The 27,025-nt window shown below is 51.9% G+C and overlaps 1 protein-coding gene across 14 annotated transcripts in view; it reads left to right on the forward strand.

Annotated features, from left to right (window-relative positions):
* The window catches only part of LOC134078239 (bromodomain adjacent to zinc finger domain protein 2B), a 69,669-nt gene that overhangs the window by 39,281 nt on the left and 3,363 nt on the right, over positions 1-27,025 (forward strand). For 3 of the 14 annotated variants that reach the window (XM_062534009.1, XM_062534010.1, XM_062534019.1), the window contains 31 exons: positions 1,243-1,422; positions 3,097-3,267; positions 3,813-4,000; positions 4,235-4,441; positions 4,865-5,524; positions 6,401-7,154; positions 7,496-7,771; positions 8,272-8,335; positions 10,118-10,226; positions 10,859-10,960; positions 11,207-11,414; positions 11,811-11,903; positions 12,103-12,164; positions 12,546-12,611; positions 13,537-13,602; positions 14,804-14,848; positions 15,190-15,222; positions 17,234-17,299; positions 17,848-17,988; positions 19,237-19,491; positions 20,392-20,621; positions 21,442-21,516; positions 21,707-21,935; positions 22,096-22,158; positions 22,416-22,560; positions 22,965-23,863; positions 24,234-24,537; positions 24,761-24,916; positions 25,307-25,467; positions 25,846-26,150; positions 26,737-26,872. In XM_062534009.1, the coding sequence (XP_062389993.1) occupies positions 1,243-1,422; positions 3,097-3,267; positions 3,813-4,000; positions 4,235-4,441; positions 4,865-5,524; positions 6,401-7,154; positions 7,496-7,771; positions 8,272-8,335; positions 10,118-10,226; positions 10,859-10,960; positions 11,207-11,414; positions 11,811-11,903; positions 12,103-12,164; positions 12,546-12,611; positions 13,537-13,602; positions 14,804-14,848; positions 15,190-15,222; positions 17,234-17,299; positions 17,848-17,988; positions 19,237-19,491; positions 20,392-20,621; positions 21,442-21,516; positions 21,707-21,935; positions 22,096-22,158; positions 22,416-22,560; positions 22,965-23,863; positions 24,234-24,537; positions 24,761-24,916; positions 25,307-25,467; positions 25,846-26,150; positions 26,737-26,872 (6,449 nt within the window). The remainder of the gene's footprint in view (positions 1-1,242; positions 1,423-3,096; positions 3,268-3,812; positions 4,001-4,234; positions 4,442-4,864; positions 5,525-6,400; positions 7,155-7,495; positions 7,772-8,271; positions 8,336-10,117; positions 10,227-10,858; positions 10,961-11,206; positions 11,415-11,810; positions 11,904-12,102; positions 12,165-12,545; positions 12,612-13,536; positions 13,603-14,803; positions 14,849-15,189; positions 15,223-17,233; positions 17,300-17,847; positions 17,989-19,236; positions 19,492-20,391; positions 20,622-21,441; positions 21,517-21,706; positions 21,936-22,095; positions 22,159-22,415; positions 22,561-22,964; positions 23,864-24,233; positions 24,538-24,760; positions 24,917-25,306; positions 25,468-25,845; positions 26,151-26,736; positions 26,873-27,025) is intronic. The other 11 variants (XM_062534017.1, XM_062534014.1, XM_062534011.1 and 8 more) reach the window with 11 other exon arrangements.

The following is a 27,025-nucleotide window of genomic DNA, read 5'->3' on the forward strand; positions in this document are numbered from 1 at the left end:
TACCTTCTGGTGCAATTTATTGAAAAAGAAAGTTCTATTTTGTAATGAAACAAATGAGCAATATTAGCAATATCACACATGCATAAGACTGTTTTTTCAGTATTACAAATGGCCCCCAATTAAATATGAGGCTGAATGACCTTCTGTCTGTTATTTGACATTTCCTTCACTCGCTCCAAGCTTTTTTTTTTTAACAGCCCAAGCAAAACCTGTTCCGTCATCACTTTTTATGCACACACATTACCTGGCACACGGAATGGCTGTTCAAGCACCCGCCACCACCTTTCTTTTTTTTTTTTTTTTTTGCATTTCGTGTCTGTGCTGCTAATTGAATTTCATGAAATTTGTTCTCGGTGCGGCTCTGATTGTGGGCCTGGGCGGTGTGTGAAGGCAGAAGGGCCGGGCATTAGCTGTCAGCGCTGCACAGACACTGACGACCGACAAACGGCTGTGTGGTCTTCTTTAATACCTATTTGCCTCTGCACAGCACATATTAATGAATAGGTCTTAAAGTGGCATCCGGAATATTTGCAATTTCAATATTGCCGAGAGCCAGTCGCTCTCTCCCTCTCTCTTTCTCTCTCTCTTAGTGCTTCCCTCTAAGTGCCTCTCTCTGTCTCGTACACACACATCCCCTTCTCCTCATCACACATCTAGGAGTTTGTTTGCCTCCGTGAGCTGTGAGCTTGTGTCACCCTGTAAAAATTAGCCTGGAAACAAGCCAGAATGTCTTCAAGATTGCATCATGATACGTCATCAAAGATTCCACCGGAATAAAAAATCAAACGAATCTCCAGGTCATCCAACTTCAAGCCTTTGCTGTCTCCTCAAGCTCCTGTAATGGCAGTGTGGTGGGCCGTCCTCCATGTCGTTGAGCAGTCGACTAAATCCATACTTGGATATTTGTACAGGGGTTGGTTAAACTATAGGGCCACGAAACACATTTGTTCAGGCATGCTGAAACAGTTTGACTCAAATCCAAGGGACTCTTTGTCTTTCATGTGCTTCTAATGTCTTTATTGATAATGCATAAAACATTCCCCTACCAGCTAGGGGATTCTATGAAAGAACAAAAAAACTGTGGAGGGATTTTCATGGTATGAAACATTAACAGCCGTAAGGATGAATTATTAAGCTACATTATTTTAGCTGCTGAACATCACACACACTCCTCTGTCTCTGTCTTTCTTTTCCCAGCGCATTCAATTGTTCACTTCTCTCTCTTTTTTTCCCCCTCTACAGGGCACGTCTTCCGAGCGGGAAGCGATCAGCCTTTCACTGTCTCAAGTGCCTTCCCAATGGTCAGCCACCACGCCTTCGGCCTTCACACCAGCTCCGCGGGCCGCTCGGAGTTCGGAGGCCTGGGCTCCCTGGGCATGTCCGCGGCCTTGGCTGCCCATCCTCAGCTCGCCAGCTTCCCAGGTATGCTCAAGGGTGGGTGGCGGGGTGGTGGTGGGGGTGATGGTGGGGGTGGCGGTGGGGCACATTAATAAGCATGCCATCTCTCGACCTGCCGGCACTGTCGCGTCACAATTAGTCCGTAACCTTTATCTTCGCAAGGAGAACCGGAGCTGTGAGCGAGAGCCGATAAACAAAGGTGTCTGGCGGCTGCGCTAATGAATGTCCAACAATGAATGCGTCGTGTGGAATAATTCGGTCTCGTCTCAATGACTCCATGACCCCCACCCCACCCCACCCCACCCCCTGTAAATTGTGACATGGCATAAGATGAATCAAGTACACACACAAAACAATGGAGGCACAGATTAGCAGTAGCAGTGAAATCTCCCTCTCAGTCATTGAAACCCAGGATTGCAGGATTAGCTCAAGATAAGGCAGCCACGCAAAGGTCAGCTCCCCGTGTAAAAATAAAGCATCACATCGAATTAATTGGATTAAAAAAAACAATAATTACACGCTTCTCCCAAATACCTCGAGGTCACGCGTGTTCTTTTCAGAGCTTGGCGGAGTTCCTTTCTTGTCGTGGTGGTGGTGGTGAGCCGTCCCGGCCCCTCGTGTTGACCCCTCTCCAGCGGCGGGCGTTCCGGGGGCCAGCATGCATCACCTTTATGGTATCGTCCATCAGTTCAACAGGCTGCATTCACAGGCTGACATTTATGGAGGATGGTATTGTAAGGGTCGCGGCCGGGGCTTTAACCCTCCAGAATTGGGCCCTCGGACGCAACCCCCGCGCTCCCGTCAAAACCGCTTTTCACGACGGGACGAGAGTTTGGTGCCCCAAGCCCGAGCGTAAATCTGGAGACGCGAAGGACAGTATAGACGTCCTTCTTTGAAATTCATAGTTTTTCATTTCTGTCTCTCTCTCTCTCTGTCTCCCGCTTTTCCCCCCTTTTTACGACAGCCTTTCTTGGGGTTGTATTTCTGGTTCTTGTTTGTTTGAAGAGGTCATGTTCGCCGGGTTTCTGTTTATTGCGAGCATGCTTGGAACAGAGGGCTCGGCGGCAGCTGTAAAAGTCACAGAGAGCCTTTCGCGCAAGAGACTTCGGGGGCCTCCTCTGGGATGAGCTCACCAATCTGCTTTGAGTTTCCAGGGGCTCAACGTGTTTACAATAACGAATGGAGGGGATGAAATCAGTGTCGGCGGAATGTGTAGGCCATCTCACCAGATCTTACATCAAAGCGGAAACGGGGAAAAGGTTTCGCACGCTGCGAGGCGGCCCTAAAAGTGTGTGTGTGTGTGTGGTTAAGTGTGTAGTCAAAATGAGGGAGTGAATGTGTGGTAAGGAAGTCGTGCACAGATCAGTGGAGAGGGGCTTTTTAAGAGATTGCACAGCTGGTTACACAGACGCACTCACCCAGCATGCAGACCTTGACTAAGAACCTGACTAATCCTCATTTGTGTGTCCACATGAGATGAAATTTAATGAAGAAGAAGTGGTGCACAGCAGATGTGTGTAACTGTCAGTGTTCCTCCCTCTCTCTCTCTCTCTCTCTCGCTCTCTCTCTTTCTATCTATCTCTCTCTTTCTCTCTCTTTCTATCTCTCTCTCTCTCGCTATCTCTATCTCCCTCTCTCTCTATCTCTCTCTCTCCCTCCCTCCTTCCCTCTCTCTCTCCCTCTCTCTCCCTCTCTCAGAGTGGTGGCGTGCCTCTGAGGCTCATGGCCGGGGGGTGGCCGCTGCTGCTGCGTTCTTCCCTCCTCTCCTCGGTCTGCCGCCCCTGTTTACCCCGCCGATCCAGAGCTCCGACCCCAGCGGACCCTATCAGTCCCGCACGCCCACCAAGAACGGACGCGCCTCATCCAAAGGTAGTGTTAAATCACCGCCTCCCGCGTCCACCGAGCCCCGGAACCGAACCGCGGGGCGAGTCGAGCCGGACAGTGGCAGCTGACCAAACGGCACTGCAGCACGGGGGAAAAATGGGGGCCTTAATTGACCCTGCAGGCAGCAGCGAGAGACCCTCGCGAGGGCATTGGTTTAGCAAAGCAGGTGCTGCGTTATCACACCACAAATTTGCGAACATGATTGTCCTCTGGCAAGCGTTTCGGCTCAAACGGTCAAAACTGTTTTTAGTTTCTCTTCCCCGCCTCGGGTGGCAGGCTGCACCACCTGCTATTTTCAAACCACATAAAAGGCAGAAAACCAAACCAACGCGCCGAGCTCACGCTCAGCCTGTGCCTTTTCATTTGCTTTTCACTTAGCATGCGTTTGCCTAAACCTGTTTCTTCTGTGCCCATTTGTGCTGGGCACGCACTGGCTCTTTGAAGGGTATTCTGAGGGCATTAGAGAGGGTATCTGGCCTCCTTGTGGGCATGCATTCACTGCCTGTCTTGCTGTGTGCCGCTGGTTGCAGGGGTGAACGGCACCATCAACGGCAGCGGAGCTCTGACGGGCTCTGGAGGCGGAGCGTCCTCCACCCCCTCCCCGGCGCTCGGGGGGGCCGAGTCCACCAAGGCCCCCCCCACCACGCCGCGGAGCCGCAAGAGCAACCCGGAGCTGGGCCACACCGCCGAGAAGCTCCTCCACAAGTCCAAAGAGAAGGTAGGGAAGCTCCACGGTGGTTTGAGAATGGAGAAGGGCACCAACACAACAGGGTGATCACAGCGTGTAGAACACACGTTCCTGATTTCAGACGTCAGTGTTTAGGTCTGTTGCTTAGACACGGAGGGAAATGTACCACCAGAATGTGATGGAGGTGGCTCATAATTTAGCGAAAGCAGCTGTTATTGACTGACGCCATGACACCTTTTTTCCCCCCCTTTTCCTCCGTTTCAGAAACTCGTCAAGAAAGCGGTGGAAATCTCTAGCAACAGCGACAGCGAATCAGGATCCTCCTCCGACATCTCGAGCGATGGCGTGAGCAGCAGCGACTTGGACGACCTCGACGACGATGATGAAGAAGACGAGGACGAGGACGATCAGAGCAATGACAGCGACGACTCCGACCTGGAGAAAGAAAGGCCGGTCAGCAGGAAGGTCAAGGTAGATTGGGTCCCGACGTCGCAAACTTCTTGAAAGATGGGGCTTGTTTTTCCCACAGTCACTCAAGAGGGGCTCTGTTCATCAAAACATGTCATGTTTTTGTGAGGAAATGGCTGTCATCCTTCCCCCACCTTCACCACCAAGCCTTGTGTTTTTAAAGGCTGCCTCTTTGGCTCTGTAATACAGCCCTCTTTTCAATGAGGGGTCGCACCGTGAAATGTCAAGGGCAGGTCTGTTAGTAAGTGTGTGTGTGTGTGTGTGTGTGTGTCTGTCTGTGCGCGTGCGTGTGGTATGTGTGTGTGGGGTGTGTGTATGTGTGTGTGTGTGTGTGTGTGTATGTGTGCAATACTGTGTTTGTGTGTGTGTGTGTGTGTGTGTGTGTCATCTCATCTCTGATGCACTGCTTTCTCTTCCCTCTCCCAGTCACTGATGCGGAGCCCCTCAGACAGTCAAAAGGCCACCCTTCCCCACGCGGCCGGTGACAAACCCAGCCAGGACCCGAGGGGGGGCTCCCAGTCGCACAGACCTCCCCTGGAGGAGGGCGCTCTCTCCGGCCGCTACCCCAGCCAGTCCTCCCCTCAGCCCCCCGGCCTGGCCCAGCCCCAGCCGCCGCCCCTGCTCTTTGCCGGCTCCAGGCCCAGGGAGGAGAGCGGCCCCAAGCAGCACCGCAGCGTCATCCAGGCCATCGGGCTGGCGGCCAGCGCCAAGCCCCTGTCCCTGGTCACCCAGTCCCGCCGCGAGTCCTCGCCCGTGGCCCCGGTGTCCTCGCCCAAGCAGCGCTCGCTCTCCTCCTCGCCCAAGCCCCTCAGCCTGTCGTCCTCGCCCAAGCCGCCATCCGTCTCCTCCTCCTCGCCCAAGCCGCTGTCCCTCTGCTCGTCCCCCAAGCCGCTGTCGCTGTCGTCCTCGCCGCGGCCGCCCTCGCTGTCGTCCTCCCCGAAGCCCCCGACGCTGTCCCCCTCACACAAGCCCAAAGCCGCGGCCGCGCCCTCCAAACCCCCGGCGTTCACCGACGCTCTCAAGCTCAGCAGCCGGAGCTTCCTGGACGAGACCCTCCTACAAATCAGCAACTTCAAAATGAGACAGGTCAGTGGCCCTCGGTGCTGTCTGCTGTTAGCAATAGCACTAGTGGCCAAGTCGTTTGTGGCTAGTGGCATTAACTGTTGCGTTTCTTTCATCTACAAAGTGGAGAGTTGTTTTGCATTTTAAAAAGTACAACACAGTGAGGCTCTTTCTTGATTGTTATTGTTACCTCTTACAGAGCCTTTTGTGTGTGTGCGTGCTATCTTTAATTTATGCCTGATTGTCATTGTTTCTGACGTGCCGATTTTAAAAGGTCACCGGGTGGCTCCCAGTCAGAAAATGAAATGTCTAAACACTGTTATCAGCAGTTTGATTGTGTTTCATGCTGCCGCGGCCCCCAACATGACTGAAAGTGACAACGCGGTTAGCTCTATTGGAAATACCTCAGGAAAGCTGACAAGCAATTAACTTGGTAACGCGTCTCGGACGCTAGAAGTTCTGGGGGCGGGGAGCGGGCCTGGATGGGGGGGGGGGGGATCTTTTCAACTCTAATTATAAGTGTGAACGGTGGCGAGCGGTGCTGAAGTGCATCAGTCTGTGCCCTGACCTTTTTGAGAGCACTAAAGAAGCTCATTTTCATGCCCATTAGTCATGCTAGTCGGAGGGATTTTTATTTTCTTTTATTTTTTTTAAACTTAAAAGAATTACGCAGTGGGACGTAAAGCGGAATACATATTTCCCTCTCCTCAAATCAGCAATCTATACTGTTGCCTGGGATTTTTTTTTGTCCAGCGGTTCTCCTCAAAATGCACTTCTATTTTTAAGTTGTAATTAGATTTTTGCTTTCGCACCCCTTGTGTAATGCAGTAGAAACGGCCGAGTTGAGTAACTTTGTCTGCTTCTCTCTTTTCCTCTTTTTCCTCTTTTTTGTCTCTTCAGCCTTTCCTCTCCCAGGAGTACTTCAAACAGGCCTTCCCTCTGCAGCAGAAGAACCAGCAGGAGTCGTCGCCGTCTCAGAAGAGCCAGAAAAAGCTCTCCTCTTCCTCCTCCTCCTCCTCGTCCTTCTCCTCACTGCCTCTTCCCAAACTCTCGTCTTTGGAGAGCCTCTCGGCGGCCGGGCACCCGCTCCTGTCTCCGTACAGCAGTGCCCACTCCAACCTGTTCCTGGCCGGCACGCTGCTGGGGCACCCGCACTCGCCGCAGCCCAACGGGGTGATCCAGAGCGCCGTGCAGGAGGCCCCCCTGGCGCTCATCACCAAGCCGCGCGGGCACGGGCGCACGCCCGACCGACCCCTGCTGGCCGCCACCAGCCCGCCCTTCTCCACGCCCGTCAACCTCACCACGGGCGCCCGCGAGCACTCCCTGGCCACGCCGCCCACGTCCGCCTCCTCCGCCTCGGCCTCGGCCACAGCGGGGGTGCCCACGCCGGCCACCAGCTCGCCCAGGCCCCGCAAGGGCAAGCCCAGCAAGGTGACCATGATGGCGCCGATGGCTGCGGCCGCCATGGCGGTGGGGTCCAGCCCCGGGCAGCAGAGCCACCTGGTGCAGTCGCTGGTGGACCTGTTCCGCGGGACCGAGTCGGACATCCCCAGCAGCAAGGACTCCAACGACTCGGCCGAGGACGAGGAGGACTGGGACGATGATGAAGACGAGGATGACGACGACGACGAAGACTCCGATGACAGCCAGTCAGGTCAGCACAGTCATTATTCATACCTAAGCTGTGTAATGTCTGTACGTGGAGGTCTTTTAAACAATGCTTTTGCCTGAGCTTTTGTGATACTTAATACGGCTTAATGAGATTAAACATGGGCCCATAATTTGTGATTTACCATAACAGACGCATGGATCAAAACGTATTCACATTGCTGGGCTAATTCATATTAGATTAAAAATAAATAAGAATGACACGAAATGTCAGAATGTCAGAATGACACGAAATGTGTGAAAAGCGGGTTTATTTTAAGTCACATATATGTTCCACATTTATCAATGTGTCCTCTGGCTCCGCGTTTCCCACCCCCTCCCCCTCAGACTCCGAGAGCAACTTGAGTGACACGGACGCGTCCGAGAGCCTGAAGGAGCGCAGCGAGACGGCCACCGACACCGAGGCGGAGAGGACCCCGCTCAAGCTGACCAAAGCCTCCAGCCTGCTGAGCTCCTCCGCCGGCCTGTCCGCCGGCCTGTCCCCGCTCAACCTGCAGGTCATCAAGGCGCCCAGCATGTCCACGCCCGCCATTGTGACCAGCGCCTCCTCGCTGGCCTATCACAGCACCCCGTCCTCCTCCTTCACGTTCAGCCCTTCTCCAGGTATGGAACTCCCTACTCTCTGCTGGAGCCCTTTGTTTGTCTATAGGGACACTTGACCGCAGTCTTCTGCAACCAGACTAGGCTCTAGGGGTTTAAGATGTTTAATTAAATGCCAGTAGCACTCAACAGTCTTTTCTACAAACTGTTGTGGTCCCATATCTTGAGCTCCGCTAGAGATCTATTATTTCTCACGCGAAGGGCTGGCTTGATTATTGTACAACAATAGCGCTACAAACTCTTGGTTTCAGTTCCTGGGGAAGTGATGCCTATATTCACGAGAGAGAGCGAAAAAAAACGGTCTACTTCAGCTTCACTGCACGGTGTGTTGCTTTAAAAGACAAGCTATGCACCGACTGGCTAAAACATTAGGCAGAGGAAGACGGGAGAAATGGGCTTTGTTACAGTGAGCGCATGAGCTCCAGAGATGAAGTGCCTGTGCTTATGAGCGTCACTCATGTCTTGTGCCCACACCCCACCCCTGTGCCCACACCCCCCGCCAGGCTCTGGAGGGAGGAGGAAGAGAGTGACAGACGAACGGGAGCTGAGGATCCCTCTGGAGTTAGGGTATGTCATATACACACACATGAACATCACACACACACACACACAGAAACAGACACACACACACACACTCTCTCTCACGTAAGCGCACAACAATGAGCTGGCCTGCGTGTGGGAAGTCGGACTCGTTCATGCCGAGCGAGGGGAAAAACAAATAAAGGCAGGGTTTTAGAAGTGGGTTTGGTTGCTAAATGCGTTTGACTCACATGAATGTGCTTGACTCACATCGACACAAGCGGTCGGCTTTCGCTTGCGCATGCATTCGGCTCAGATGTCTGTTGGATGTGTGTGTTTGTTAGTGTGTTGGTGTGGGTGTGTGTGAAGCTAGCAGGTGGGTGAGGAAGAAAGGGGGGGGGGGGGGGGGGGTGCGGAGGAAGTGAGACAGTGCTGCAGAGATAGGTAGGGTTAACCACATCCAGTCTTGACACAGGCACGCAACACCCTAAAACAGCAACTGATCCGCCAGCCGGCCCTTTCATCTGCCAGGGGATGTTTTTCATCAGCAGGCCCTCAGCAGACGCGGGCCGAGACGACAAAAAAAAAAACGAGCAGACAAGAGAATGGACAGAATGATGGAAAGAAAAAAAAAAGAAAAGAAAGAAAGCGAAAAAGAAAAGAAAGAGACAAAAGACATGCAGGAGTACAGACGCAGCTCAGGGTATCCGTCTCATCTCGGCCTCACGTAAGCTCCTGAGCCGCGCTTCCTTTAGCAACACACACACACACAAAAGCGGGAGTAAAAAAAGGGAGGAATAATAAAAAAAAAAAGAGAGAGAGAGAGGCTGGCGACAGGCCAGGCGTGGCGGAGGGGGGATTGCGGTGGTTCACCTTGGCACCTGTCCATCCTGCTGGAGGTTTCATTACAGATGGAGGGGAGCACGGCCACACGGGGCCCCCAGTGGACCCACCAGCACAGGCCACAGCTGCAGCCAGCTGCAGGACACACACACTCTCACACACACACACACACACGGACCCTCTCACACTTCCTTTCTCTCTCTGTCTTTCTCACACACTTTTTCTCTCACTTTCTTTCTTTCCTGTGGTTATCTCTCTCTTGCTGTCTTTGTCACCTTCTTTGCCTTTTTTTCTTCTTTCTTTGTCTTTCTTTCTCATCGTCTCTCTCCGTTCTGTCACTCTCTCTGTCTTATTTCCCCCCTCTCCTTTCACTGTTTTGCATTTCTCTTTTTCCCCTCACTTTCTCTGTCTCTCTTTTATTTCTCCTATTTCCCTCTCATTCACCCTCTTTTCCCTTCCTCCTCTCTCTCTCTCTCCTCTCTCTCCTCTCTCTCCCTCTCTCGGTGATTGCGTGAACCCGGGAGCGGTTACGAGGCGCGGGGGGCAAGGTCTCGACCCCGGCAGGTCTCCCGTCCCCGGGGCTCATTGTTATAAACAGCCCCTGCTCGGCGCTCGGCGCTCCGCTCCCAAGGACACGCTCGGTATTGACGACCAGCTGTCAGGGAGCGGCGGGTAGAGCGCGCCGCCGCGCCGCTGCTTTGAATGAGTGATGAACGGGAGGGAAATGGGATCGCTTCAGCCCCAAACCCGCCTTATTTGTCGCCTGGCTTGCATACCCAAGGCCACCAACCCCCCGCCATCTTATTTATTTTTGCATGTATTTTTAACGCACACACAGGGGTTATTTCCAGCCACCGTTTGTCCACACGTGTGCTTTATTTGGCTGGTGTAATTACTGTTATTCATGGGGGGGGATGTGAGGAGTGACTGCTGATTGAAGATGAATAGTTGAGTAATGGCGGTTGGCGGACCTGATGTGTTGTGCAGGTGGCAGAGGGAGACCCGCATCAGGAACGTAGGCGGGCGCCTGCAAGGAGACGTGGCGTACTATGCGCCCTGTGGCAAAAAGCTGCGACAGTATCCAGATGTTGTTAAGGTAGGTGACATGTGGCGGAAAACATCATATTTTCAGTCGATGAAAAGTTTTTGGTGATTAGAGATGCCGTTGTGATGATGCACATAAGAATGAACCTGGCAACTGATCCAGCCTTGGTCTCAGGCCATTACAGATGAGTGAGAATTCCTCCGTTTGGTGTGTGATAGGTTTACATGTGCAGCGTTAAAAGGATTAGGACAAGCTGAATATATTTGACAGTAAAAGTAATTAATGAAGGCATTTTGTATGTTTTTGTTTTAATGACCAGCCTAATGATATTTGAAATGTATAATGGCTGTTGAATTTAATGTGTTAAATTCCACTCTAATGAGTTTTGAAAATGGGAAATGTTGCTAGATAAAATAATAGCCACTGAAACGTGCTTTTTTTTCGGTTATTTGTGTTTTTTCTGTCTGATTTCATTTTCCCCTTTTATTATGTGAATGGTTTAAATTTCGGAATTAAATAATTATGATAATGGAACATTTATTATATGAAAAAAAATCACAATCCTCTCAGTACTGCTCCACTTAACGTCAGAAGCTGCTTGGAGCTTGGTAAGCATTATTCTAAATGCTGATGTATTTCCTGGCTCACAAAAAATCTTCACTGTTGTTTTTTTTCCCCCGCAGTATTTGGCCAGAAATGGAATATGTGATATCACACGTGATAACTTCAGCTTCAGCGCAAAGATTAAAGTTGGTGACTTCTATGAAGCCAGAGAGGGTCCTGAGGTAAACCCAATAGCCACTAGCTACCGCACAGATTGATCTGCTCATTGATGTTTGGAGGCTTTGCACAACTTAAACCCAAGTCAAAAAAAATCTTAACAAAAAAAAAGAGAAAGAAATCTATCACCTAGCAAATAAATCTGAAAATCCTCTCGTAGAAAAACAGAAGCAGAAGTGTGTCTGTTCGATCCGCATTAGGGGGAAGCGTGCGCCGCACAAGTCTCATGTGGTTGGGTCTTGTTTGCACAGGGCTTGCAGTGGGTCCTGCTGAAGGAGGACGAGACCATCCCCCGAATCTTAGCCATGGAGGGCAGACGCGGGCGTCCCACCCCAGCGGACCAGCAGGCGTCCCCGGGCGAGAGCTCCCAGAGCAGGCGCAGGAAGGGTCGCCCGCCCAACGTGGCAGACTTCCCCAGCCCGAGCGATGCCAAGCTCCTCCGCAAGCTGGAGGCTCAAGGTGCGCTTTGTTTAGTGACTCCACGTGTGTCAACACCTTCACTCACACAGTAATTACATGGGAATTGCTGTCTGTCTTGTGCTGTTTGCCCTTGTGCTGGGGATCATCCTGGGTTCAAATGCAGTTTGAGGCACAGGGGATTTTCCTGGCCCTTCCTGCTCCACAGTGCCACCCTTTGGCGGTTTTCTGAAATGATTTACTAGGCACTATGATTATGGTGAATAGGCCATCACTCCCAATGACAGTCGCTATTACGGTGCAGGTGATGGCAGAAGAGGTGTGGATGCCACCATTGTAGGCATTATTTCAGGACTGTTACCATCATGGCTGTCATATGATAATAGATGAAGGGATGAATAGTGGGAAAGACTCTAATGAAAGTTTCCTCACCTGTAGAAATTGCGCGGCAAGCCGCTCAGATCAAAATGATGCGGAAGCTCGAGAAGCAGGCCATGGCCCGGGCTGCCAAGGAGGCCAGGAAGCAGCAAGGTGAGTGGACACGCATCACTTCCTCTCCACGCACGCTTTGTGCTCTGCCATTGCCTTCTCCCCCACCGATTCCCTCCACACGAAACCTCCCGCACACACACACACACACACACACACACACACACACACACACACACCACCATGCGTCCCATGTTCAGATCTCACATCTGCCCTTTTTTGTTTGGGCTTTTCCATGCAGCCATCATGGCAGCCGAGGAGAAGAGGCGTCAGAAGGAGCAGATGAAGATTCTCAAACAGCAGGTGAGGAGACCTCTGTCTGTTTTCCTCTTTGCCTTTCTCTGGGAGAGCGCATCGCTTTGCTGTTCCGTTTTTCTTACACAATGTGACATGCTCTTCCTGCGAGTGCATGAGAGGCGAGCTTTGTTCGCTCTCACAGAAGAAGATCTGAAGGCACGAACGGAGCTTTGAAGAGCACCCGTGTGTGATCTGCCTTTTAAACCCCTTTAAAAACAGGCCCCTTCACACATGTGTTTTAAGACGCCTTTTGTTCTTGCGGCTGCAGTGTGCATTTCGAAAGCAGCCAATATTCTCTGCACTATTTAAAACATTACTTACCCAGATATGGCAGCAAAGGGCCTGCAGATTCAATCCATTAATTCTCTCCTGCACTCATCCGAACAGGAGAAGATCAAGCGGATTCAGCAAATTCGCATGGAGAAGGAGCTTCGGGCACAGCAGATTCTTGAGGTACGGCCAGAGTTACACTACAACCGTCTTTCGCCAAGCACATTCACGCAATCTGAAAGAGGCACACTTTCCAAGCTTATGTTTTATTTATTTTTTTATTTCTTGCTTTTGCTTGATTTCACAGTTATTCACAAAATCATTACTGGTAAAAGGCCAACCCATATGGTGTTGATGCAGGAGGAAACTCTTGTTGACCCATGTCTGTGAAGAAGGCTCTATAAATAGATTTGATTTCCTCGCGTAAACAACATTTGAGTACGGCAGCGTGGAGCTTTGGCTATGCTTGTCTACGGTCCCCTACTCAGGATATGCGGCTGTCATTGTTACTGAGGCAACAAGCTGTCTTAGTCGCACCGAGTCAAAGTCTCCGTAAGTCGACACGGTCAGCAAGTGGGTCTAACAGGATTTTTTTTTTCGCGGCTCGTAACCACATATTGGAATTTCTCTTAATTTATTCCTTCCACCTCCCTCCACTTTTAAGCCCCCCCAAGTGTTTCGCTTCGATTTTAATGGGCTCCAATAATGATTTTCATTTACTGTACACCCTTATGGTGTTAAACAGGTTTTTTGCTCCCCCCTCTGTCCTTTCAATCAAGCGGTTTGCCAAGTTAATCCAAAATCCTTGACATTGACTTTGTGTCATATTTATTAAAATGAGCACTCGGTGCTGGGGTTAAAACCTCCAAATGTAATCGCTTTGTGCGTGAGTTCGAACAAAGTTTCTGGCTTTATTGCGGTCATGAGGTGCATGCAGAATGATGCTTGTGTGTGAAAAATGTCTGCAGAGAAACTTCAGCGAGAACTGACAGAGCTCTTGTGCTGTGCTCTGTGTGTGTGTGTATGTGTGTGTTTGTGTGTGATGAGAAGCGTTTTTACTGATTGTGATGCGGCTGCCTGATCTGTCCCAACTGTTTCACATGCCCAGGCCAAGCGGAAGAAGAAGGAGGAAGCGGCCAATGCCAAAATCCTGGAGGCTGAGAAACGCATTAAGGTTAGATGAGTCTCTCTTCTCGTTTAATACATTTGGCTCCTCTGCCCTTAAAGCAAGCCAGCATACATGATGGCACAACTGAAATAAGTCTTGACTGATTTTTTCTTTGCTGCGGCTAGAACCCATCTGATAAGACGCAGAATATAAACACAGTTTAGAGAAAGCAGCAGCGCATACAGACTGCTCCGTATCCAGCCATGAGAGCCCAGTGTTAGTGAAACCGTCATGGGGTTCATCTTAAAGTGCCACAGTCCTGTCAGGGAGCACATTTGGAGCTGTTGGGGGAGACGTAACCTAAGAGCCCAGGCCAGGCTACGCTAGTCTATGGTAATAATAAGCAGCGTTAGTGGGGAGTGTGTGCCATAGCCAGGCTACTCTAGTCTATGGTAATAATAAGCAGCGTTAGTGGGGAGTGTGTGCCCGGGCCAGGCTACTCTAGTCTATGGTAATAATAAGCAGCGTTAGTGGGGAGTGTGTGCCCGGGCCAGGCTACTCTAGTCTATGGTAATAATAAGCAGCGTTAGTGGGGAGTGTGTGCCCGGGCCAGGCTACTCTAGTCTATGGTAATAATAAGCAGCGTTAGTGGGGAGTGTGTGCCCGGGCCAGGCTACTCTAGTCTATGGTAATAATAAGCAGCGTTAGTGGGGAGTGTGTGCCCGGGCCAGGCTACTCTAGTCTATGGTAATAATAAGCAGCGTTAGTGGGGAGTGTGTGCCCGGGCCAGGCTACTCTAGTCTATGGTAATAATAAGCAGCGTTAGTGGGGAGTGTGTGCCCGGGCCAGGCTACTCTAGTCTATGGTAATAATAAGCAGCGTTAGTGGGGAGTGTGTGCCCTGGTGGTGCGGTGCGTGCTTGACTCCAGCGTTTGTGTTTGGCATCCTGGCCCAGCTCCACGCCTGTCAATCAGATTAGAGGGATTTGAAACCTTCAGAGGAATAAGTGCTGCGGGAAGTAGAAAGAACAAAAAAAGAAAGGAAGAAAGAAAAAAAAGGAAAAAAAAAAAACTTTGGCAGTTCGAGTGTCAGCTTTTTTTTTTTTTTTCTTTCTTCATCTTCCCCGCCACCACCCCCCTCCTCTCTTTCTCGGTAATGGAAATGAGAGTCTGTTTGGGTTTTTAATTTAGTTTTATCTTTTTTTTCTCTCTCTCTCCCTCTTTTCTTCCTCCCCTCTCTCTCCTCCCGCGCTGGTTCGCCGCTGCAGGAGAAGGAGATGCGCCGACAGCAGGCAGTCATTCTGAAGCACCAGGTGGGTATCGCACTCCAGCACCCTGCCACGCCCGTCACTTCCACTCTCGGCTCCCGGGCTGCCGAGTGTCTCTGGGGAAAAAAAGGGGCTTTTCTGTTTGATGTAACCACTCCAAAAAAGTACTCCGTGATTTTTATTTATTTTCATGTTTTTTTTTTTCTTTCTCCTACTCTGCCAAGTTGTTTTTCCCTTGCCAGCCTTATGGTGTATTGGGTTGCGGCTGTCTAAAGGGTGTGGGGCTGGTTGGGATCCTTTTAGAAAAACAAAAAAAAAACTGTGATTTGTGACTGATTTACTCGTTTTTTTCTGTCTTGTAATACTTTGCCAACTCTTTCTCTCAGGAGTTGGAGAGGCTTAGACTAGATATGGTATGGGTATGTTTATTTTTGTACATCTAACATCTGCATTGTGAGTTGGTTGTGATATATGGTTGTCATACCAGTGCATAAAGTATAGCCGTGGCTGCTGTCATTCCACATTCCTTCTGCATGGCTTTCCGGCAAGGTGCGTTGCCTACATCTGCTTTGTAATCTCTGTGAGAAAGACCACCTGGTTTGCCATTACACCCAATTCCTTTTTTCTTTTGTGAACGTTAATATTTCCCCTGAAAAGATTTGATGTTCCATCAGTCTGCAGTGCACTCTCACAGTCTGAAAGGACTCATCCATCTCATTGTGGACTTGTATCTATTTCTGTGTTGTGATGCATTGTGCCGTCTCTGAATGCGTGTTGGCCTGCGCTGGTCCTTTTGAAGCGGGCGCAGCTCGGCTGGGCCCATAAAAGAGCCCCTCGTCCCCCTCGTCCCCCTCCGAGGAGCAGCTGTCCTGTCTGGCTGCTGACCTCCGTCCAAAGCCCCAGCATCAGGGCGGCATTCCTTCATTCCACACTCGTTTGGGGTTTGATATATGAGAGCTTTCCAGTCCATTCTCACCCCCCCCCCCCCCCCTTACACACACACACACACAAACCATCACACACACACACTTACACACATTCACATGGGCAAATAGATATACATTGTAATATGAGTGCAGACACACACACACACACACACACACACACACACACACTTAGTTAGATGTTCAAAAACACTCACACTATCCACAGACACTTGTAATATGAGTACAGACACACACACACACACACACACACACACACACATACACACACACATGCTTAGTTAGATGCTCAAACATGCTCACACTATCCACGCACACTGAAAAATCCTAGCAGGCACACACCCAGTCACAGACGGACAGAGGCACACTGTCTGTTGTCAGTCGTGTGCATCACCCTCTAAAAAGCACTTAAGTAATGAGACGGAAACAAAATGGCCGCGGCGGGGTGGCGGCAGCAGCAGCAGCAGGCGGAAATCATCTGTCCCGTTTGAGTCAGCCGCCGAGCACAGATAAAGATTTCCTCTCAAGGCCCCTCTCAGACCGCCCTTTTTAATCCATAAACTATTAAAAGTAACGCGCCATTATTCATGCATTTGCCTGAAATCTTAATTCGGGGAGAAGGGCCATTGATCGCGACTGAGCTTATTTCCAACCCCATTTAAAATTCTCCCAGCTTTTTTAATTGTACTTCCTTTGTACCCAGAGATGACAACAGGCTTGTAGCTTCCGTAATGGATAACACATGCCGTAATTGAAAAAGTTTCCTACTTTGAGTGCCCCCCCCTCCCTTTACTCCACATTGCCTGCCCCCCACCAGATGCAGATGTTTAGTTAACTGACCGCTACGCTAGCAGCCAAGCCTGTTTGCTTCCTCACGCTGCCTGTGCAAACAGGTCTCCGAGCTGAGCGCTAACTCACACTGTATGCTTCCTCCTCCTCGTCCTCCTCCTCCTCCTCCTCCTCCTCACCACCATTCCCACTCCGCTCCTCCAGACAGTAACTGTTGCTTCCCCACCTCTTGCTTCCCTCCTCCCAGCACCGCTGGTGTTGTGCTCCTCTCTGTAAGCTCCTCTCAGTAATCCACAAAGCCAGGCCATTTGTTCTCGCCGTGTGTGTGTTTATTTGTGTTGCTTCTGTTTTTTTTTCCTCTTTTTTTGTTTTTTTTCCTCGCTGTGCTATATTTGTTTGTGTCGATTTGTTTTTGTGTCCACATCCGATGCACTCTCTTTCTTTCTTACTTTCTTCTTTGTCTTCTCCTCTTCTTCCTTCTGTCTTTCTCTCTATATTTGAATACTCCTCCCTTCTTTCCTTTCATCTCCCACTTTTCTCTCACAAACCCTGTTTTCTCCTGTCCTATCCCCTATTCTCTCCTCTTCTCCCACTTCTCTCTCTCTCTCTCTCTCTCTCTCTCTCTGTCTCTATCTCTCTCTCTCTCTCTCTCTCCTCCTCCTCTGTCTGATGCCTGATGTGTTTGTGCTTTTGTCAGGAGCGGGAGAGGAGGCGGCAGCACATGATGCTGATGAAAGCTGTGGAGGCCAGAAAGAAAGCCGAGGTACGCACACACACACACACAGACACACAGACACACACACACACACACACACACAGACACACACACCCCCCCTCGTCACAACACTTTTTCAGACTCCTCCAAGCTGCTGGTCATCCTACTCCTCCCCCCCTCCCTCCCTGTGTCCACCCCTCCTGGCCCTCTCCCTGTCTCCCCTCTCCCTGTCCCCCGTCCCTCCCCCAGAGTATATGGACTGTGAATAAAACGGAGAATCCGGCCTCGCAGCAATTTTCTGTGAAAGCGCCGCAATTTATAAGCGGCAGGCCCGGCGCTCCTGCTGAATTGTAATGACATAATCCTTAACGCGATTGTCTGCGGCAGCGGCGATAGCACACACTGTTAACTTTCTCCCTCTCTCTCCCCCTCTCTCTCCCTCTCTCTTTCCCTCTCTCTCTCTCTCTTTCCCTCTCTCTCTCTCTCTTTCTCTCTCTCCCTCTCTCTCTCTCTCCCCCCCTCTCTCTCTCTCTCTCTCCCCCTCTCCCTCTTTCTCTCTCTCCCTCTCTCTCCCCCCCTCCGTCATGTGGCTGCAGGAGCGGGAGCGGGTGAAGCAGGAGAAGCGTGATGAGAAGCGCTTAAACAAGGAGCGGCGGCTGGAGCTGCGGAGGCTGGAGCTGGAGATGGCGCGCGAGCTCAAGAAGCCCAATGAAGACATGTGCCTGGCCGATCACAAGGTAACACACGCCGCCTAATCCCCCCCCCCTCGCCCCACCGCCGCATGGGTGGATGGATGGATGGATGGAGGCTGAGGAGGGCCATAAAGCCCCCCGGGTGTGCGCGAGCAGGATAGCCTGCTACTCACCCTCACAAATTGATTTTTTTTTTTTTACCCTAAATGCAGAAATGTGCATTTGCCCATATCACATTCATTTACCATAGATAGCACACCGATTCTTCTACGGTTTCCTCCAGCTGTATAGGCTCTATGGTGAGCGTTGTGTTCCCCTCCCTCCCTGCCTGGAGTGTAAACTACCCTGGCCTGAGCACTGGAGCCACTTGGCATGCTTACAGGATGACGCCGCTCCCTGATAGCATCTGCCGTATTGGGTTGCGCTGAGATGGGAAGGGCTGTGCGGGTCAGCTAGTAGTGGCTCCTGACGTGAGCGCGAGAGCCACAGTGAGCCCAGCGCTGGAGATCATTAGCCTGCGTGGGATGGAGGCTGCAGGCTCCAGGGTGTCTGCTTTGCCCCACGCCAGAGAGCAGCGCCTCAGCTAGTGCACCACATGGCCCAGGGCCCAGCCCCGCTGCTGCTGGAGGGGGCATGGAGGAGACTCCCAGGGATCCCAGTGATGGAGCTGATCTGTGGATGCACACAGGAGCACGCACCACACTGCACATCCTGTATGTGTGGGAGCAGGAGCAAACACTTGAGTCAGCTCCATTTACTTCCTGTCACATACAGTTGGGAATTAGGGAAGTGAAACCACACAGATGCACTCCTCTGCCCCACCTCTCGTCTGTGTGTGTGCATGAGTTTGTGCATGGCATGAATCACTACACACTGGGCTTAGACTTCTTAGACGCTCTACTAGAATTCAAGTGTGGACCAAGCTGTTTGAGATGTGAAAATAAGTCATTATATGTAATGGCTTTGATTATTTTTGTCAATGTACGTGTGGATGGTACAGTACAGTAATTTCCTGAGTATATGCCACATTGTGTATAAGCTGCAGGGCAGTGTTTTATGCAAGTTAAAAGAAACAAAACCATATTAATGCCTTACTAACGGTCCCCGTGTATTAACCTCATAGCTGAAGAAATTTTGCAAAATCAATGTGTCAAGCCACAGCTAATAGTTGGGAAATTACGGTAGTTCATGACTCTCTCTCTCTCTCTCTCTCTCTCTCTCTCTCTCTCTCTCTCTCTCTCTCTCTCTCTCTCTCTCTCTCTCTCTCTCTCTCTCTCTCTCTCCCTCCTGTAGCCTCTGCCTGAGTTGTCCCGTGTGCCGGGTCTCCTCCTGCCGGGCGCCAGCTTCTCCGAGTGCCTGATGGTGCTGCAGTTCCTGCGCAGCTTCGGCCACGTGCTGGGCATGGACCCCGCGTCCGACGTGCCGGGGCTGGGGGCGCTGCAGGAGGGGCTGCTCAACGCCGGCCCCGCCACCCAGCGGCTCCAGGACCTCCTGGTGCGCATGCTGACCGCAGCCGTCTCCGACCCCGGCCTGCCCCCTGGACACAGGGTAAGACGCTCCGAGAGACGCAGACATTCGTTTTTTGCTATTTCAGGAAGTATCGGAACGCATGCATTTGTATGATGCAGAGGGACTGATGGAAGAGTCTCTTTGATTCGTAGGCACCAGTTTTATGATACAGAAGCATATTAAAATATCAAATGAAAATCAATGATAAAAGAACATGTAAGCAAGCAGATGGCCAGAGAACCAATCTTTGATTGTCTGCGATTTGCGAAACCGAGAACTCTATCCTGACGTCGTGCACCAGGGAATAAACAGACGTTATGTACACTTATGCCAGATTACTTATGCTATGTGCAATGATGGGCACAGGTTTAGCCACTCAAACAACGCACAGGTAAAGCGAGCGCTCCTCCTACCTCAACAGATGTGTGGAGTATGCAGTAAGCAGGACCAATTAGCGTGTACTGTACGTTGAGCGCTACGCGCTACAGAGGCACGTACTGTATGCACTACTGTGATTAGAACACACAAGCAGGCCGTTATCAGCGTGTGGACGCGGTATGGCTAAATGAATAGGGCTTATCTGTTTCAGAGGCTAACTGTGTTTGGAGCTCTTAACAGGGTATCTACAATAAGAGCAGAATTTTGGTTCATTCCCAAAGCAATTTCACCCACGCTTAATCTTGAAGAGTTAGTCACGCTTTTTTTTTTTCTTTCTTTTTTCATTAGGCTTTCGATTATTTCTCCAAAAGCACTGCGTGGGGAAATTAGAGAAAGCCTCGTCTTTGTGGCAATGTTAGGAAGGAATTATTATTTTTTTTCTTTTGAAAATAGAAAATCGCGCTCGCTCTTCAAGTTCTTGCACTCTCAATCACTTTGTCTCTCTCTCATTCTCTCTCTCTCTCTCTCTCTCTCTTTCTGTCTCCCTCTCTCTGGTTCCAGGCCAAGACGGCCTTGGGGGAGCACCTGACCAACGTTGGCATGAACCGGGACAACGTGTCGGAGATCCTGCAGATCTACATGGACGCCCACTGCGGGCCGCTGCAGACGGAGCTGGCGGCGCTGGCCCAGAGCCTGAAGACCAAGGCGTTCCAGGCGCACAGTCCCACCCAGAAGGCCTCCATCCTGGCCTTCCTGGTCAACGAGCTGGCCTGCAGCAAGAGCGTGGTCAGGTGAGACCTCTGCGATGTGGCACACTCTGCTGGTAGAGGACTAGAATGGAAACACCAGAAATGATAAATAATTGCTATAATTAAGCCGTGTATGTTTACATTTTACTTTATACATGCTTAACTTATTTATTAATGCATTCTAATTTATGCTACTGGTAAGCTGTACGGTAATGTTGGAATAAGAAATTAGAAATGACTAACCCAGTGATAAAAGGCGTATAACATTTTCTTATGGCTAAGGTTTTTTACACTGGCTAGTCACTATTTTAGTCTGAGATGCTGCAGAAATGCATACATATAATCCTTTACCATGTGGATTTTATTTTTTGTTTCTTTAAATCTGTTCTCTGAAGCACTGAAACAAACATCTTAAGGAAGTGAAACAAACAGCCTTAATTAAAGCAGGGGGAATTTGCCAGACGCATGTGTGTTATCTCGAGAGGCCAACTCTCCGTGGCTGCTCTCAAAGTATCAAAAGCCTGGCGATGGTGTCAGCCGCTCTGGCACAGAAGAATCCGCGCTGTCGTCTGACGCACATCAACACTGATATTGTTGCTTAGCATTCAGCCGCGCTGCACCTGGCACTTGACATTGTTTGCTCTTGAGCCCAGGCTCCTCCTAAACAAAGGCGGCAGAGATGAGAACTGAGCACTCTCTCTCTCTCTCTCTATCTCTCTCTATCCTTCTGACTCTCCCTTTCTCTCTCCCTTTCGCTCTCTCTCTCTCTCTCTCTCTCTATCCTTCTGACTCTCCCTTTCTCTCTCCCTTTCGCTCTCTCGCTTTCTCTCTCTCTCTATCCCTCTCCATGTCTCCCCTGCAGTGAAATTGACAAAAACATCGATCACATGACAAACTTGAGGAGAGACAAGTGGGTGATTGAGGGCAAGCTTCGCAAGTGAGTATCTCCGAGGCCACCTTTGAATACACACAGACACACACACACACACACACACACACACACACACCCCGGTGTATTATTTTGCCTGTTGGCACACTGCATAATGCAGGCTGATAGAGTGTGTGTGCAGCCTGGAGTGGCGGTGTGCAGGTTTGTTATTCCGTGCGCTCCTCTGCCCTCTGCACTGCAGGATGAGGAGCGTCTACGCCAAGCGCACGGGCAAGAGGGACAGCAACATCGGAGGGGAGGAGACCCCGTCCATGGGCACGCCCTCGGCCGGACGCAAGCGCAAGAGGAAAGGAGGGGACAGCGACGACGACGAGGATGAGGACGAGGACAGCGACGACGACGAAGATGACGACGAAGATGACGAGGTGGTGAAAAAAGGGAAGAAAGTGGAGACCTGTGACGACGAGGTATGATTTCAGGCCTGTGTGTGTGTATGGAATAGCTTGTGTGTGTGTGTGTGTGTGTGTGTGTGTGTGTGTATGGAATAGCTTATGTGTTTACTGATCTATTTGAAAATGTGGTGGTCATCTCCACTGGCCTTAACTGTGGCCTTCCCTTCCCTTGCAGGATGAGGTGGACCAGGCGGCCAGTGTGGAGGAACTGGAGAAGCAGATTGAGAAACTCTCAAAGGTAAACACGAGCAGGATTTCCATGAGCAGGATTTACTGCAGATCACATGACCCGAGCAAAGACTTTAGTCATATCAATCAGATCAGCCGGATTAGCTCTCTATCCAGCCAAAAGATAATGGTGTAAATCTGTACCATTAATCATTCATCTGAGCACGTTTCTGATTGGATTTAATTAAAATGCATTCTCTCTCTCTTTCTCTCTCTTTCTTTCTCTCTCTCTCTCTCTCTTTCTCTCTCTCTCCCTCCCTCCCTCAGCAACAGATCCAGATCCGGCGTAAGCTGTTTGAGTCGTCGGGCTCGCTGCGCTTCATGATGTTGGGTCAGGACCGCTACAAGCGGCGCTACTGGGTCCTGCCTCAGTGCGGCGGCATCTTCGTGGAGGGCATGGAGAGTGGCGAAGGTCAGTCGCTGGCCAACTACACACGGGCCCCATTTATAGAGATATAAAACACACTCGCACAGGTGCGACGGATACGGCCGTAAACGTGGGAAAAATTGAAACGGTACACGCCGACATTGAGACGTGACATTTATTGGTGGAGTACGTCGTCATGGTATTTCTACGTTTTTCGAGAGAAAAAAAACGCAGTTCTCTCGGAACAGGTGCAAATCTCTTTTATAGGAGTCACGCTTCTGTGACCTTTAATGCGAACCATCAGTATGCATGTCCTGAATCAGCCCACATCGATTTAGCCAGCGAGCAGCGAGTCTGTGTGTTTGTGTGTGTGTTTGTGTGTGTGTGTGTGTGTGTGTGTGTTGATGCTGAGGGGCTGTTCTGATCTTTTTTTTCCCCTCCTCCTCCAGGAGCCGAGGAGTTGGAGAGGGAGCGGGCGCGTGCGATGAGCGCCGAGCACGTCCAGGTGAAGGAGGAGCCGGCGGAGGACAAGGAGATGGCCGAGGAGGAGGAGGAGGAGGACGAGGAGGAGAAGTCGTCCCTGGGGGCGGGCGTGGAGGTGAAGCAGGAGCGCGAGACGCCCACCCCGGAGCGGCAGGCGGAGGCGGACTCGCTCAACCTCTTCCTGCAGAAGCCCGGCTCCTTCTCCAAGCTCAGCAAGCTGCTGGAGGTGGCCAAGATGTCGCCCGAGCAGAGCAGCAGCCCCTCGCGCAGCCACGACGGCAGCCCGCCCGCCGCACCGGGCACCGCCTCCGCCGGCTCGCCCGCCAACACGCCCACCACCTTCCCCAGCAGCCCCTCGGCGGCGTCCGGCGGTCAGCCGGCGCCCGCGGAGGCCAAGCCGGACCTGGGCGCGGCCCTGGCGCACCCCCTGCTCCTCCCCGGCGGCGCTTACCTCAACGGGCCCGGCGCCAAGGCCCCCGGCGGCTACCCGCAGCCGCTGCTGCCCAATGACCAGCTGTTCCGCGTGCTGACGGAGAAGAGCGGCCACTGGTTCAGCCTGCTGCCGCGCTCGCCCTGCGACAGCTCCTCGCTGACCGCCGGCTCCAGCCCGCCACCCACCGTCGCCCCGCCAGCCCCCACCGCCACCTCGGCCTCCACCTCCCCCACCCAGCCCACCCCCGCCGCCCTGCGGCCCAAGTCCCCCCCCTCTCTGTCCCCCAACCCCCCCACCACCACCACCATCACCACCACCAGCAGCAGCAGCGCTGCAGCCGCCTCCTCCACCTCCACCTCCGCCTCTCCGAGCCCCAGCAACCCCGGCAGCTCCGCCTCGGCAATCAATAACTTCCCATTATCGCCTCTGCAGGTGCGCACACACCCCCCCTGTGTCATCCAATCTGTCATCTTGTCGCCCTTCATGTTGATTCCGCCGGATTAAATTTCACGATGTCTCGGGAAAAGCACTCTGGAGATGTAGATTGGTGCCTTTTGTAAATGAAATGTCTTGTGGAGGCGCCCATTAAGTTCAGATCACTATTAATGTGGCGCGCAGGCCGAGTCAGGGCCTGTGTGTTTGTTTTTCCGTGCTAGTGGTTACCGAGCGCGCTCTGTTTTGACAACTGAACATGTGCTGTGTTAGGAGTCCTCCCTGTGTTTGCCTTGCCGGTGTCCTGACTGTCTGCTTGTTTTGAATTGCCAGTCATGCTTTCCCCCCCTTCTCTCCCCCCGGCTCACAGCTCTTGTTTCCGCAGGTGAAGGCGGGCATGAGTTTAATGGGGATGCCCTTCTGCGGGTGGCCCCCGGGCATGATGAGCCCCAACCTGCACTTTCCTGGCGCCAGCTCGCTCCCCTCGGTGATGGGCATGGCGTACCCGTCCCTAGAGGGCAACGTCGGCGCCAACCCCTTCCTGACGCCCAGTGCGGCCACCAGCAAGAGCGAGTCCCCGGGGCCGCCCAGCGACAAGCTGCCCTTCGCGCCCTCTCCAGTCCTGGAGATGACCAAACCCCCCGACCACCCCTGCCCCCGGCCCATACCAGAGGGTGAGAGCAACGCACGGGCACCAGCTATTGATTTAAGAATTGATTTTATTGGTACTGGATGAGTTTTTAAAACATGAATTACTAATTGATTTATTTGTTTTGGTGTGCGTGTTGGGCTTGTGGGCTTGTGTGTGTGTGTGTGTGTGCGTGCGTGTGTGCGTGTGTGCGTGTGTGCGTGTGTGCGTGTGTGCGTGTGTGCGTGTGTGTGTGTGTGCGTGTGTAGAAATGCTGACGGGCTGGTGGCGGTTGGGGGAGCAGGAGGAGCTGCGCGGGCTGGTGAAGGCGCTGCACAGCCGGGGCACCCGGGAGAAGGCCCTGCAGAAGCAGTTCCAGAAGCACATGGACTACATCACTCAGTCCTGCGCCAAGCACAGAGAGGGTACGTGCACTGTGCTAGCACACACACATACTGTACTGTACAGTACAGCAGGCCTCCACAGGCCTCCACAGGCAGGGTAGCCAAGAAACAGGAAATCATGTGTAAACAGCAGAACAATGTTTGACTTGAGCATTTGCTCTGTTTACGCTCTGCTTTGATTCTTTTATTGTCAATGTGCTAAATGTTTTGCTCCTGAAGTTGCAGCTGAGAGGAAGTATTTGTCAGGAAATGCACCAGCAGTGCTGCGTATGGTTGATGAGTAATTGTGCTTGGTCATTCAGTTGCTGAGTCTAGTCTGGTTCTATCTGGTGCCCAGTGCCCTGAGATTGACCCCGTGTGTTCTGGCCCGTAGTGTCGGAGAACTGACCGCGTGTTTGCTGACCCCTTTAGTGTCTGTGATCGACGTGGCGGAGCTGGAGGAGAACCAGGTGACGGAGGAGATCCTGGAGGGCTGGTGTGTGGAGGAGCAGGCCATGGAGGTGGACATCGCCGCGCTCCAGCAGGTGGAGGAGATGGAGAGGAAGGTCACCTCGGCCAGCCTGCAGGTCAAGGTGCGTCCCCGACACTGACCTCCGACCTCCGACCTCCGCACTGTCCTCAATAGGATACCACCAGAAATAATCGGATTCTCTAAATGCAATCAAATAATCTGAAGAATGTTACAATTTGACAAACAATTTTTAGACTGTCTGACATTTGCTTTTTGCTTTTATAAATTTTACTTTTTCCAAATGGAGAACATTTTGTTTTGCTTGTTTCTGTTCTTGCTAAATTTTGATCATGGCTTTACATTTCAAAGTTTCCTCTAGAGAGAAGGTTCTGATTTATTTTGCCAGTGTGAAGGTGGAAGAGAACCCTTAATGTTCCAGAAGAGAACCCTAATGTTCCAGAAGAGAACCCTGATCCCGTCCCCCTTGTCTCCCCCGCAGGGCTGGATGTTCCCTGATCCCCAGTCGGAGCGGGAGGACCTGGTGTACCACGAGCACAAGCCCCTGGCCAAGCTGAGCCCGGCGGGCGGCAAGGCCTCTGGCGAGGACGGCCACGCTGGCGGCATAGCGCGGCGCCCCAACAACCCGCTCGATCTAGCCGTGGCCCGACTGGCCGAGCTGGAGCGCAACATCGAGCGAAGGTACCTGAAGAGCCCCTTAAGTACCACCATTCAGATCAGGCTGGATAATGTGGGTACAGTCACTGTCCCTGCTCCTGCACCATCCAGTAGTGCTGATGGTGATGGGTAGGTCATCCCCCGTTCATTGCAGCGCCGCCTTCTGTTGCTACCCCCCAACCCCCCCACTCCCCCCCTCTCTGCTGACTGGAGCCTGCATATCGCTGTCTTGTCCCTCACCCCCATTCCTGCACTCTCCTGCTATGCGCATCCTGGTGGTGTCCCCCCCCCCTTTTTTGTCACTGTGTCCACTCTGAGAGGGACGTCCAGTCTCACTCTCAGGCTGTTAGTGTCTGATCAGTCTGTGAAATCAACCCCCCACCCCCACCCCACACCCCACCCCCACCCAGGTGCATTCTGCTGGGAGCTGTGGTGATTCATAAACCCATTGCATTGTGGCTGTGGCCTGCTACTCCCCCCATACACACTTTTCAATGTCCAGCAGTGGCACATGGCATGCACACGGGCTCTGAGGGACTGCTTGGACACTTCACTCAGTGTGTCTGGTGGCTGTTTGACTCTCTGTGAACTTTTTTTGCTTTCTGCGGTGGCATGGTTGGCTCAGTTACTCTCATTCTTAATACTCTAACGGCGAGCTAGCTCGGATGTCTCTGACCTCGGCTGCTCTGGTCTGGTTTCTGTTCCCCCCTCCCAGCGGTCAAGAGGACGTGGCCCCGGGCATGAAGGTGTGGCGGAAGGCCCTGAACGATGTCCGCAGTGCCGCTCAGCTGGCCCTCTGCATCCAGCAGCTGCAGAAGTCCATTGCCTGGGAGAGGTCCATCATGAAAGTGGTGCGTGGCCTCCTCCTTACTGCACCGCACAATCTACTCACACAGAAACACAATGGTGCAACACCTTGTAATGTCATGTCAGAGACAAAGGGTCTCATTTATATTTCACTCAAGCTTGCAGCCCTCAGCCTTTGTTTACAGTAGAAATGCTCA

This window comes from Sardina pilchardus, chromosome 4 (assembly GCF_963854185.1).
Source record: "Sardina pilchardus chromosome 4, fSarPil1.1, whole genome shotgun sequence".
Classification (NCBI taxonomy): Eukaryota; Metazoa; Chordata; class Actinopteri; order Clupeiformes; family Clupeidae; genus Sardina; species Sardina pilchardus.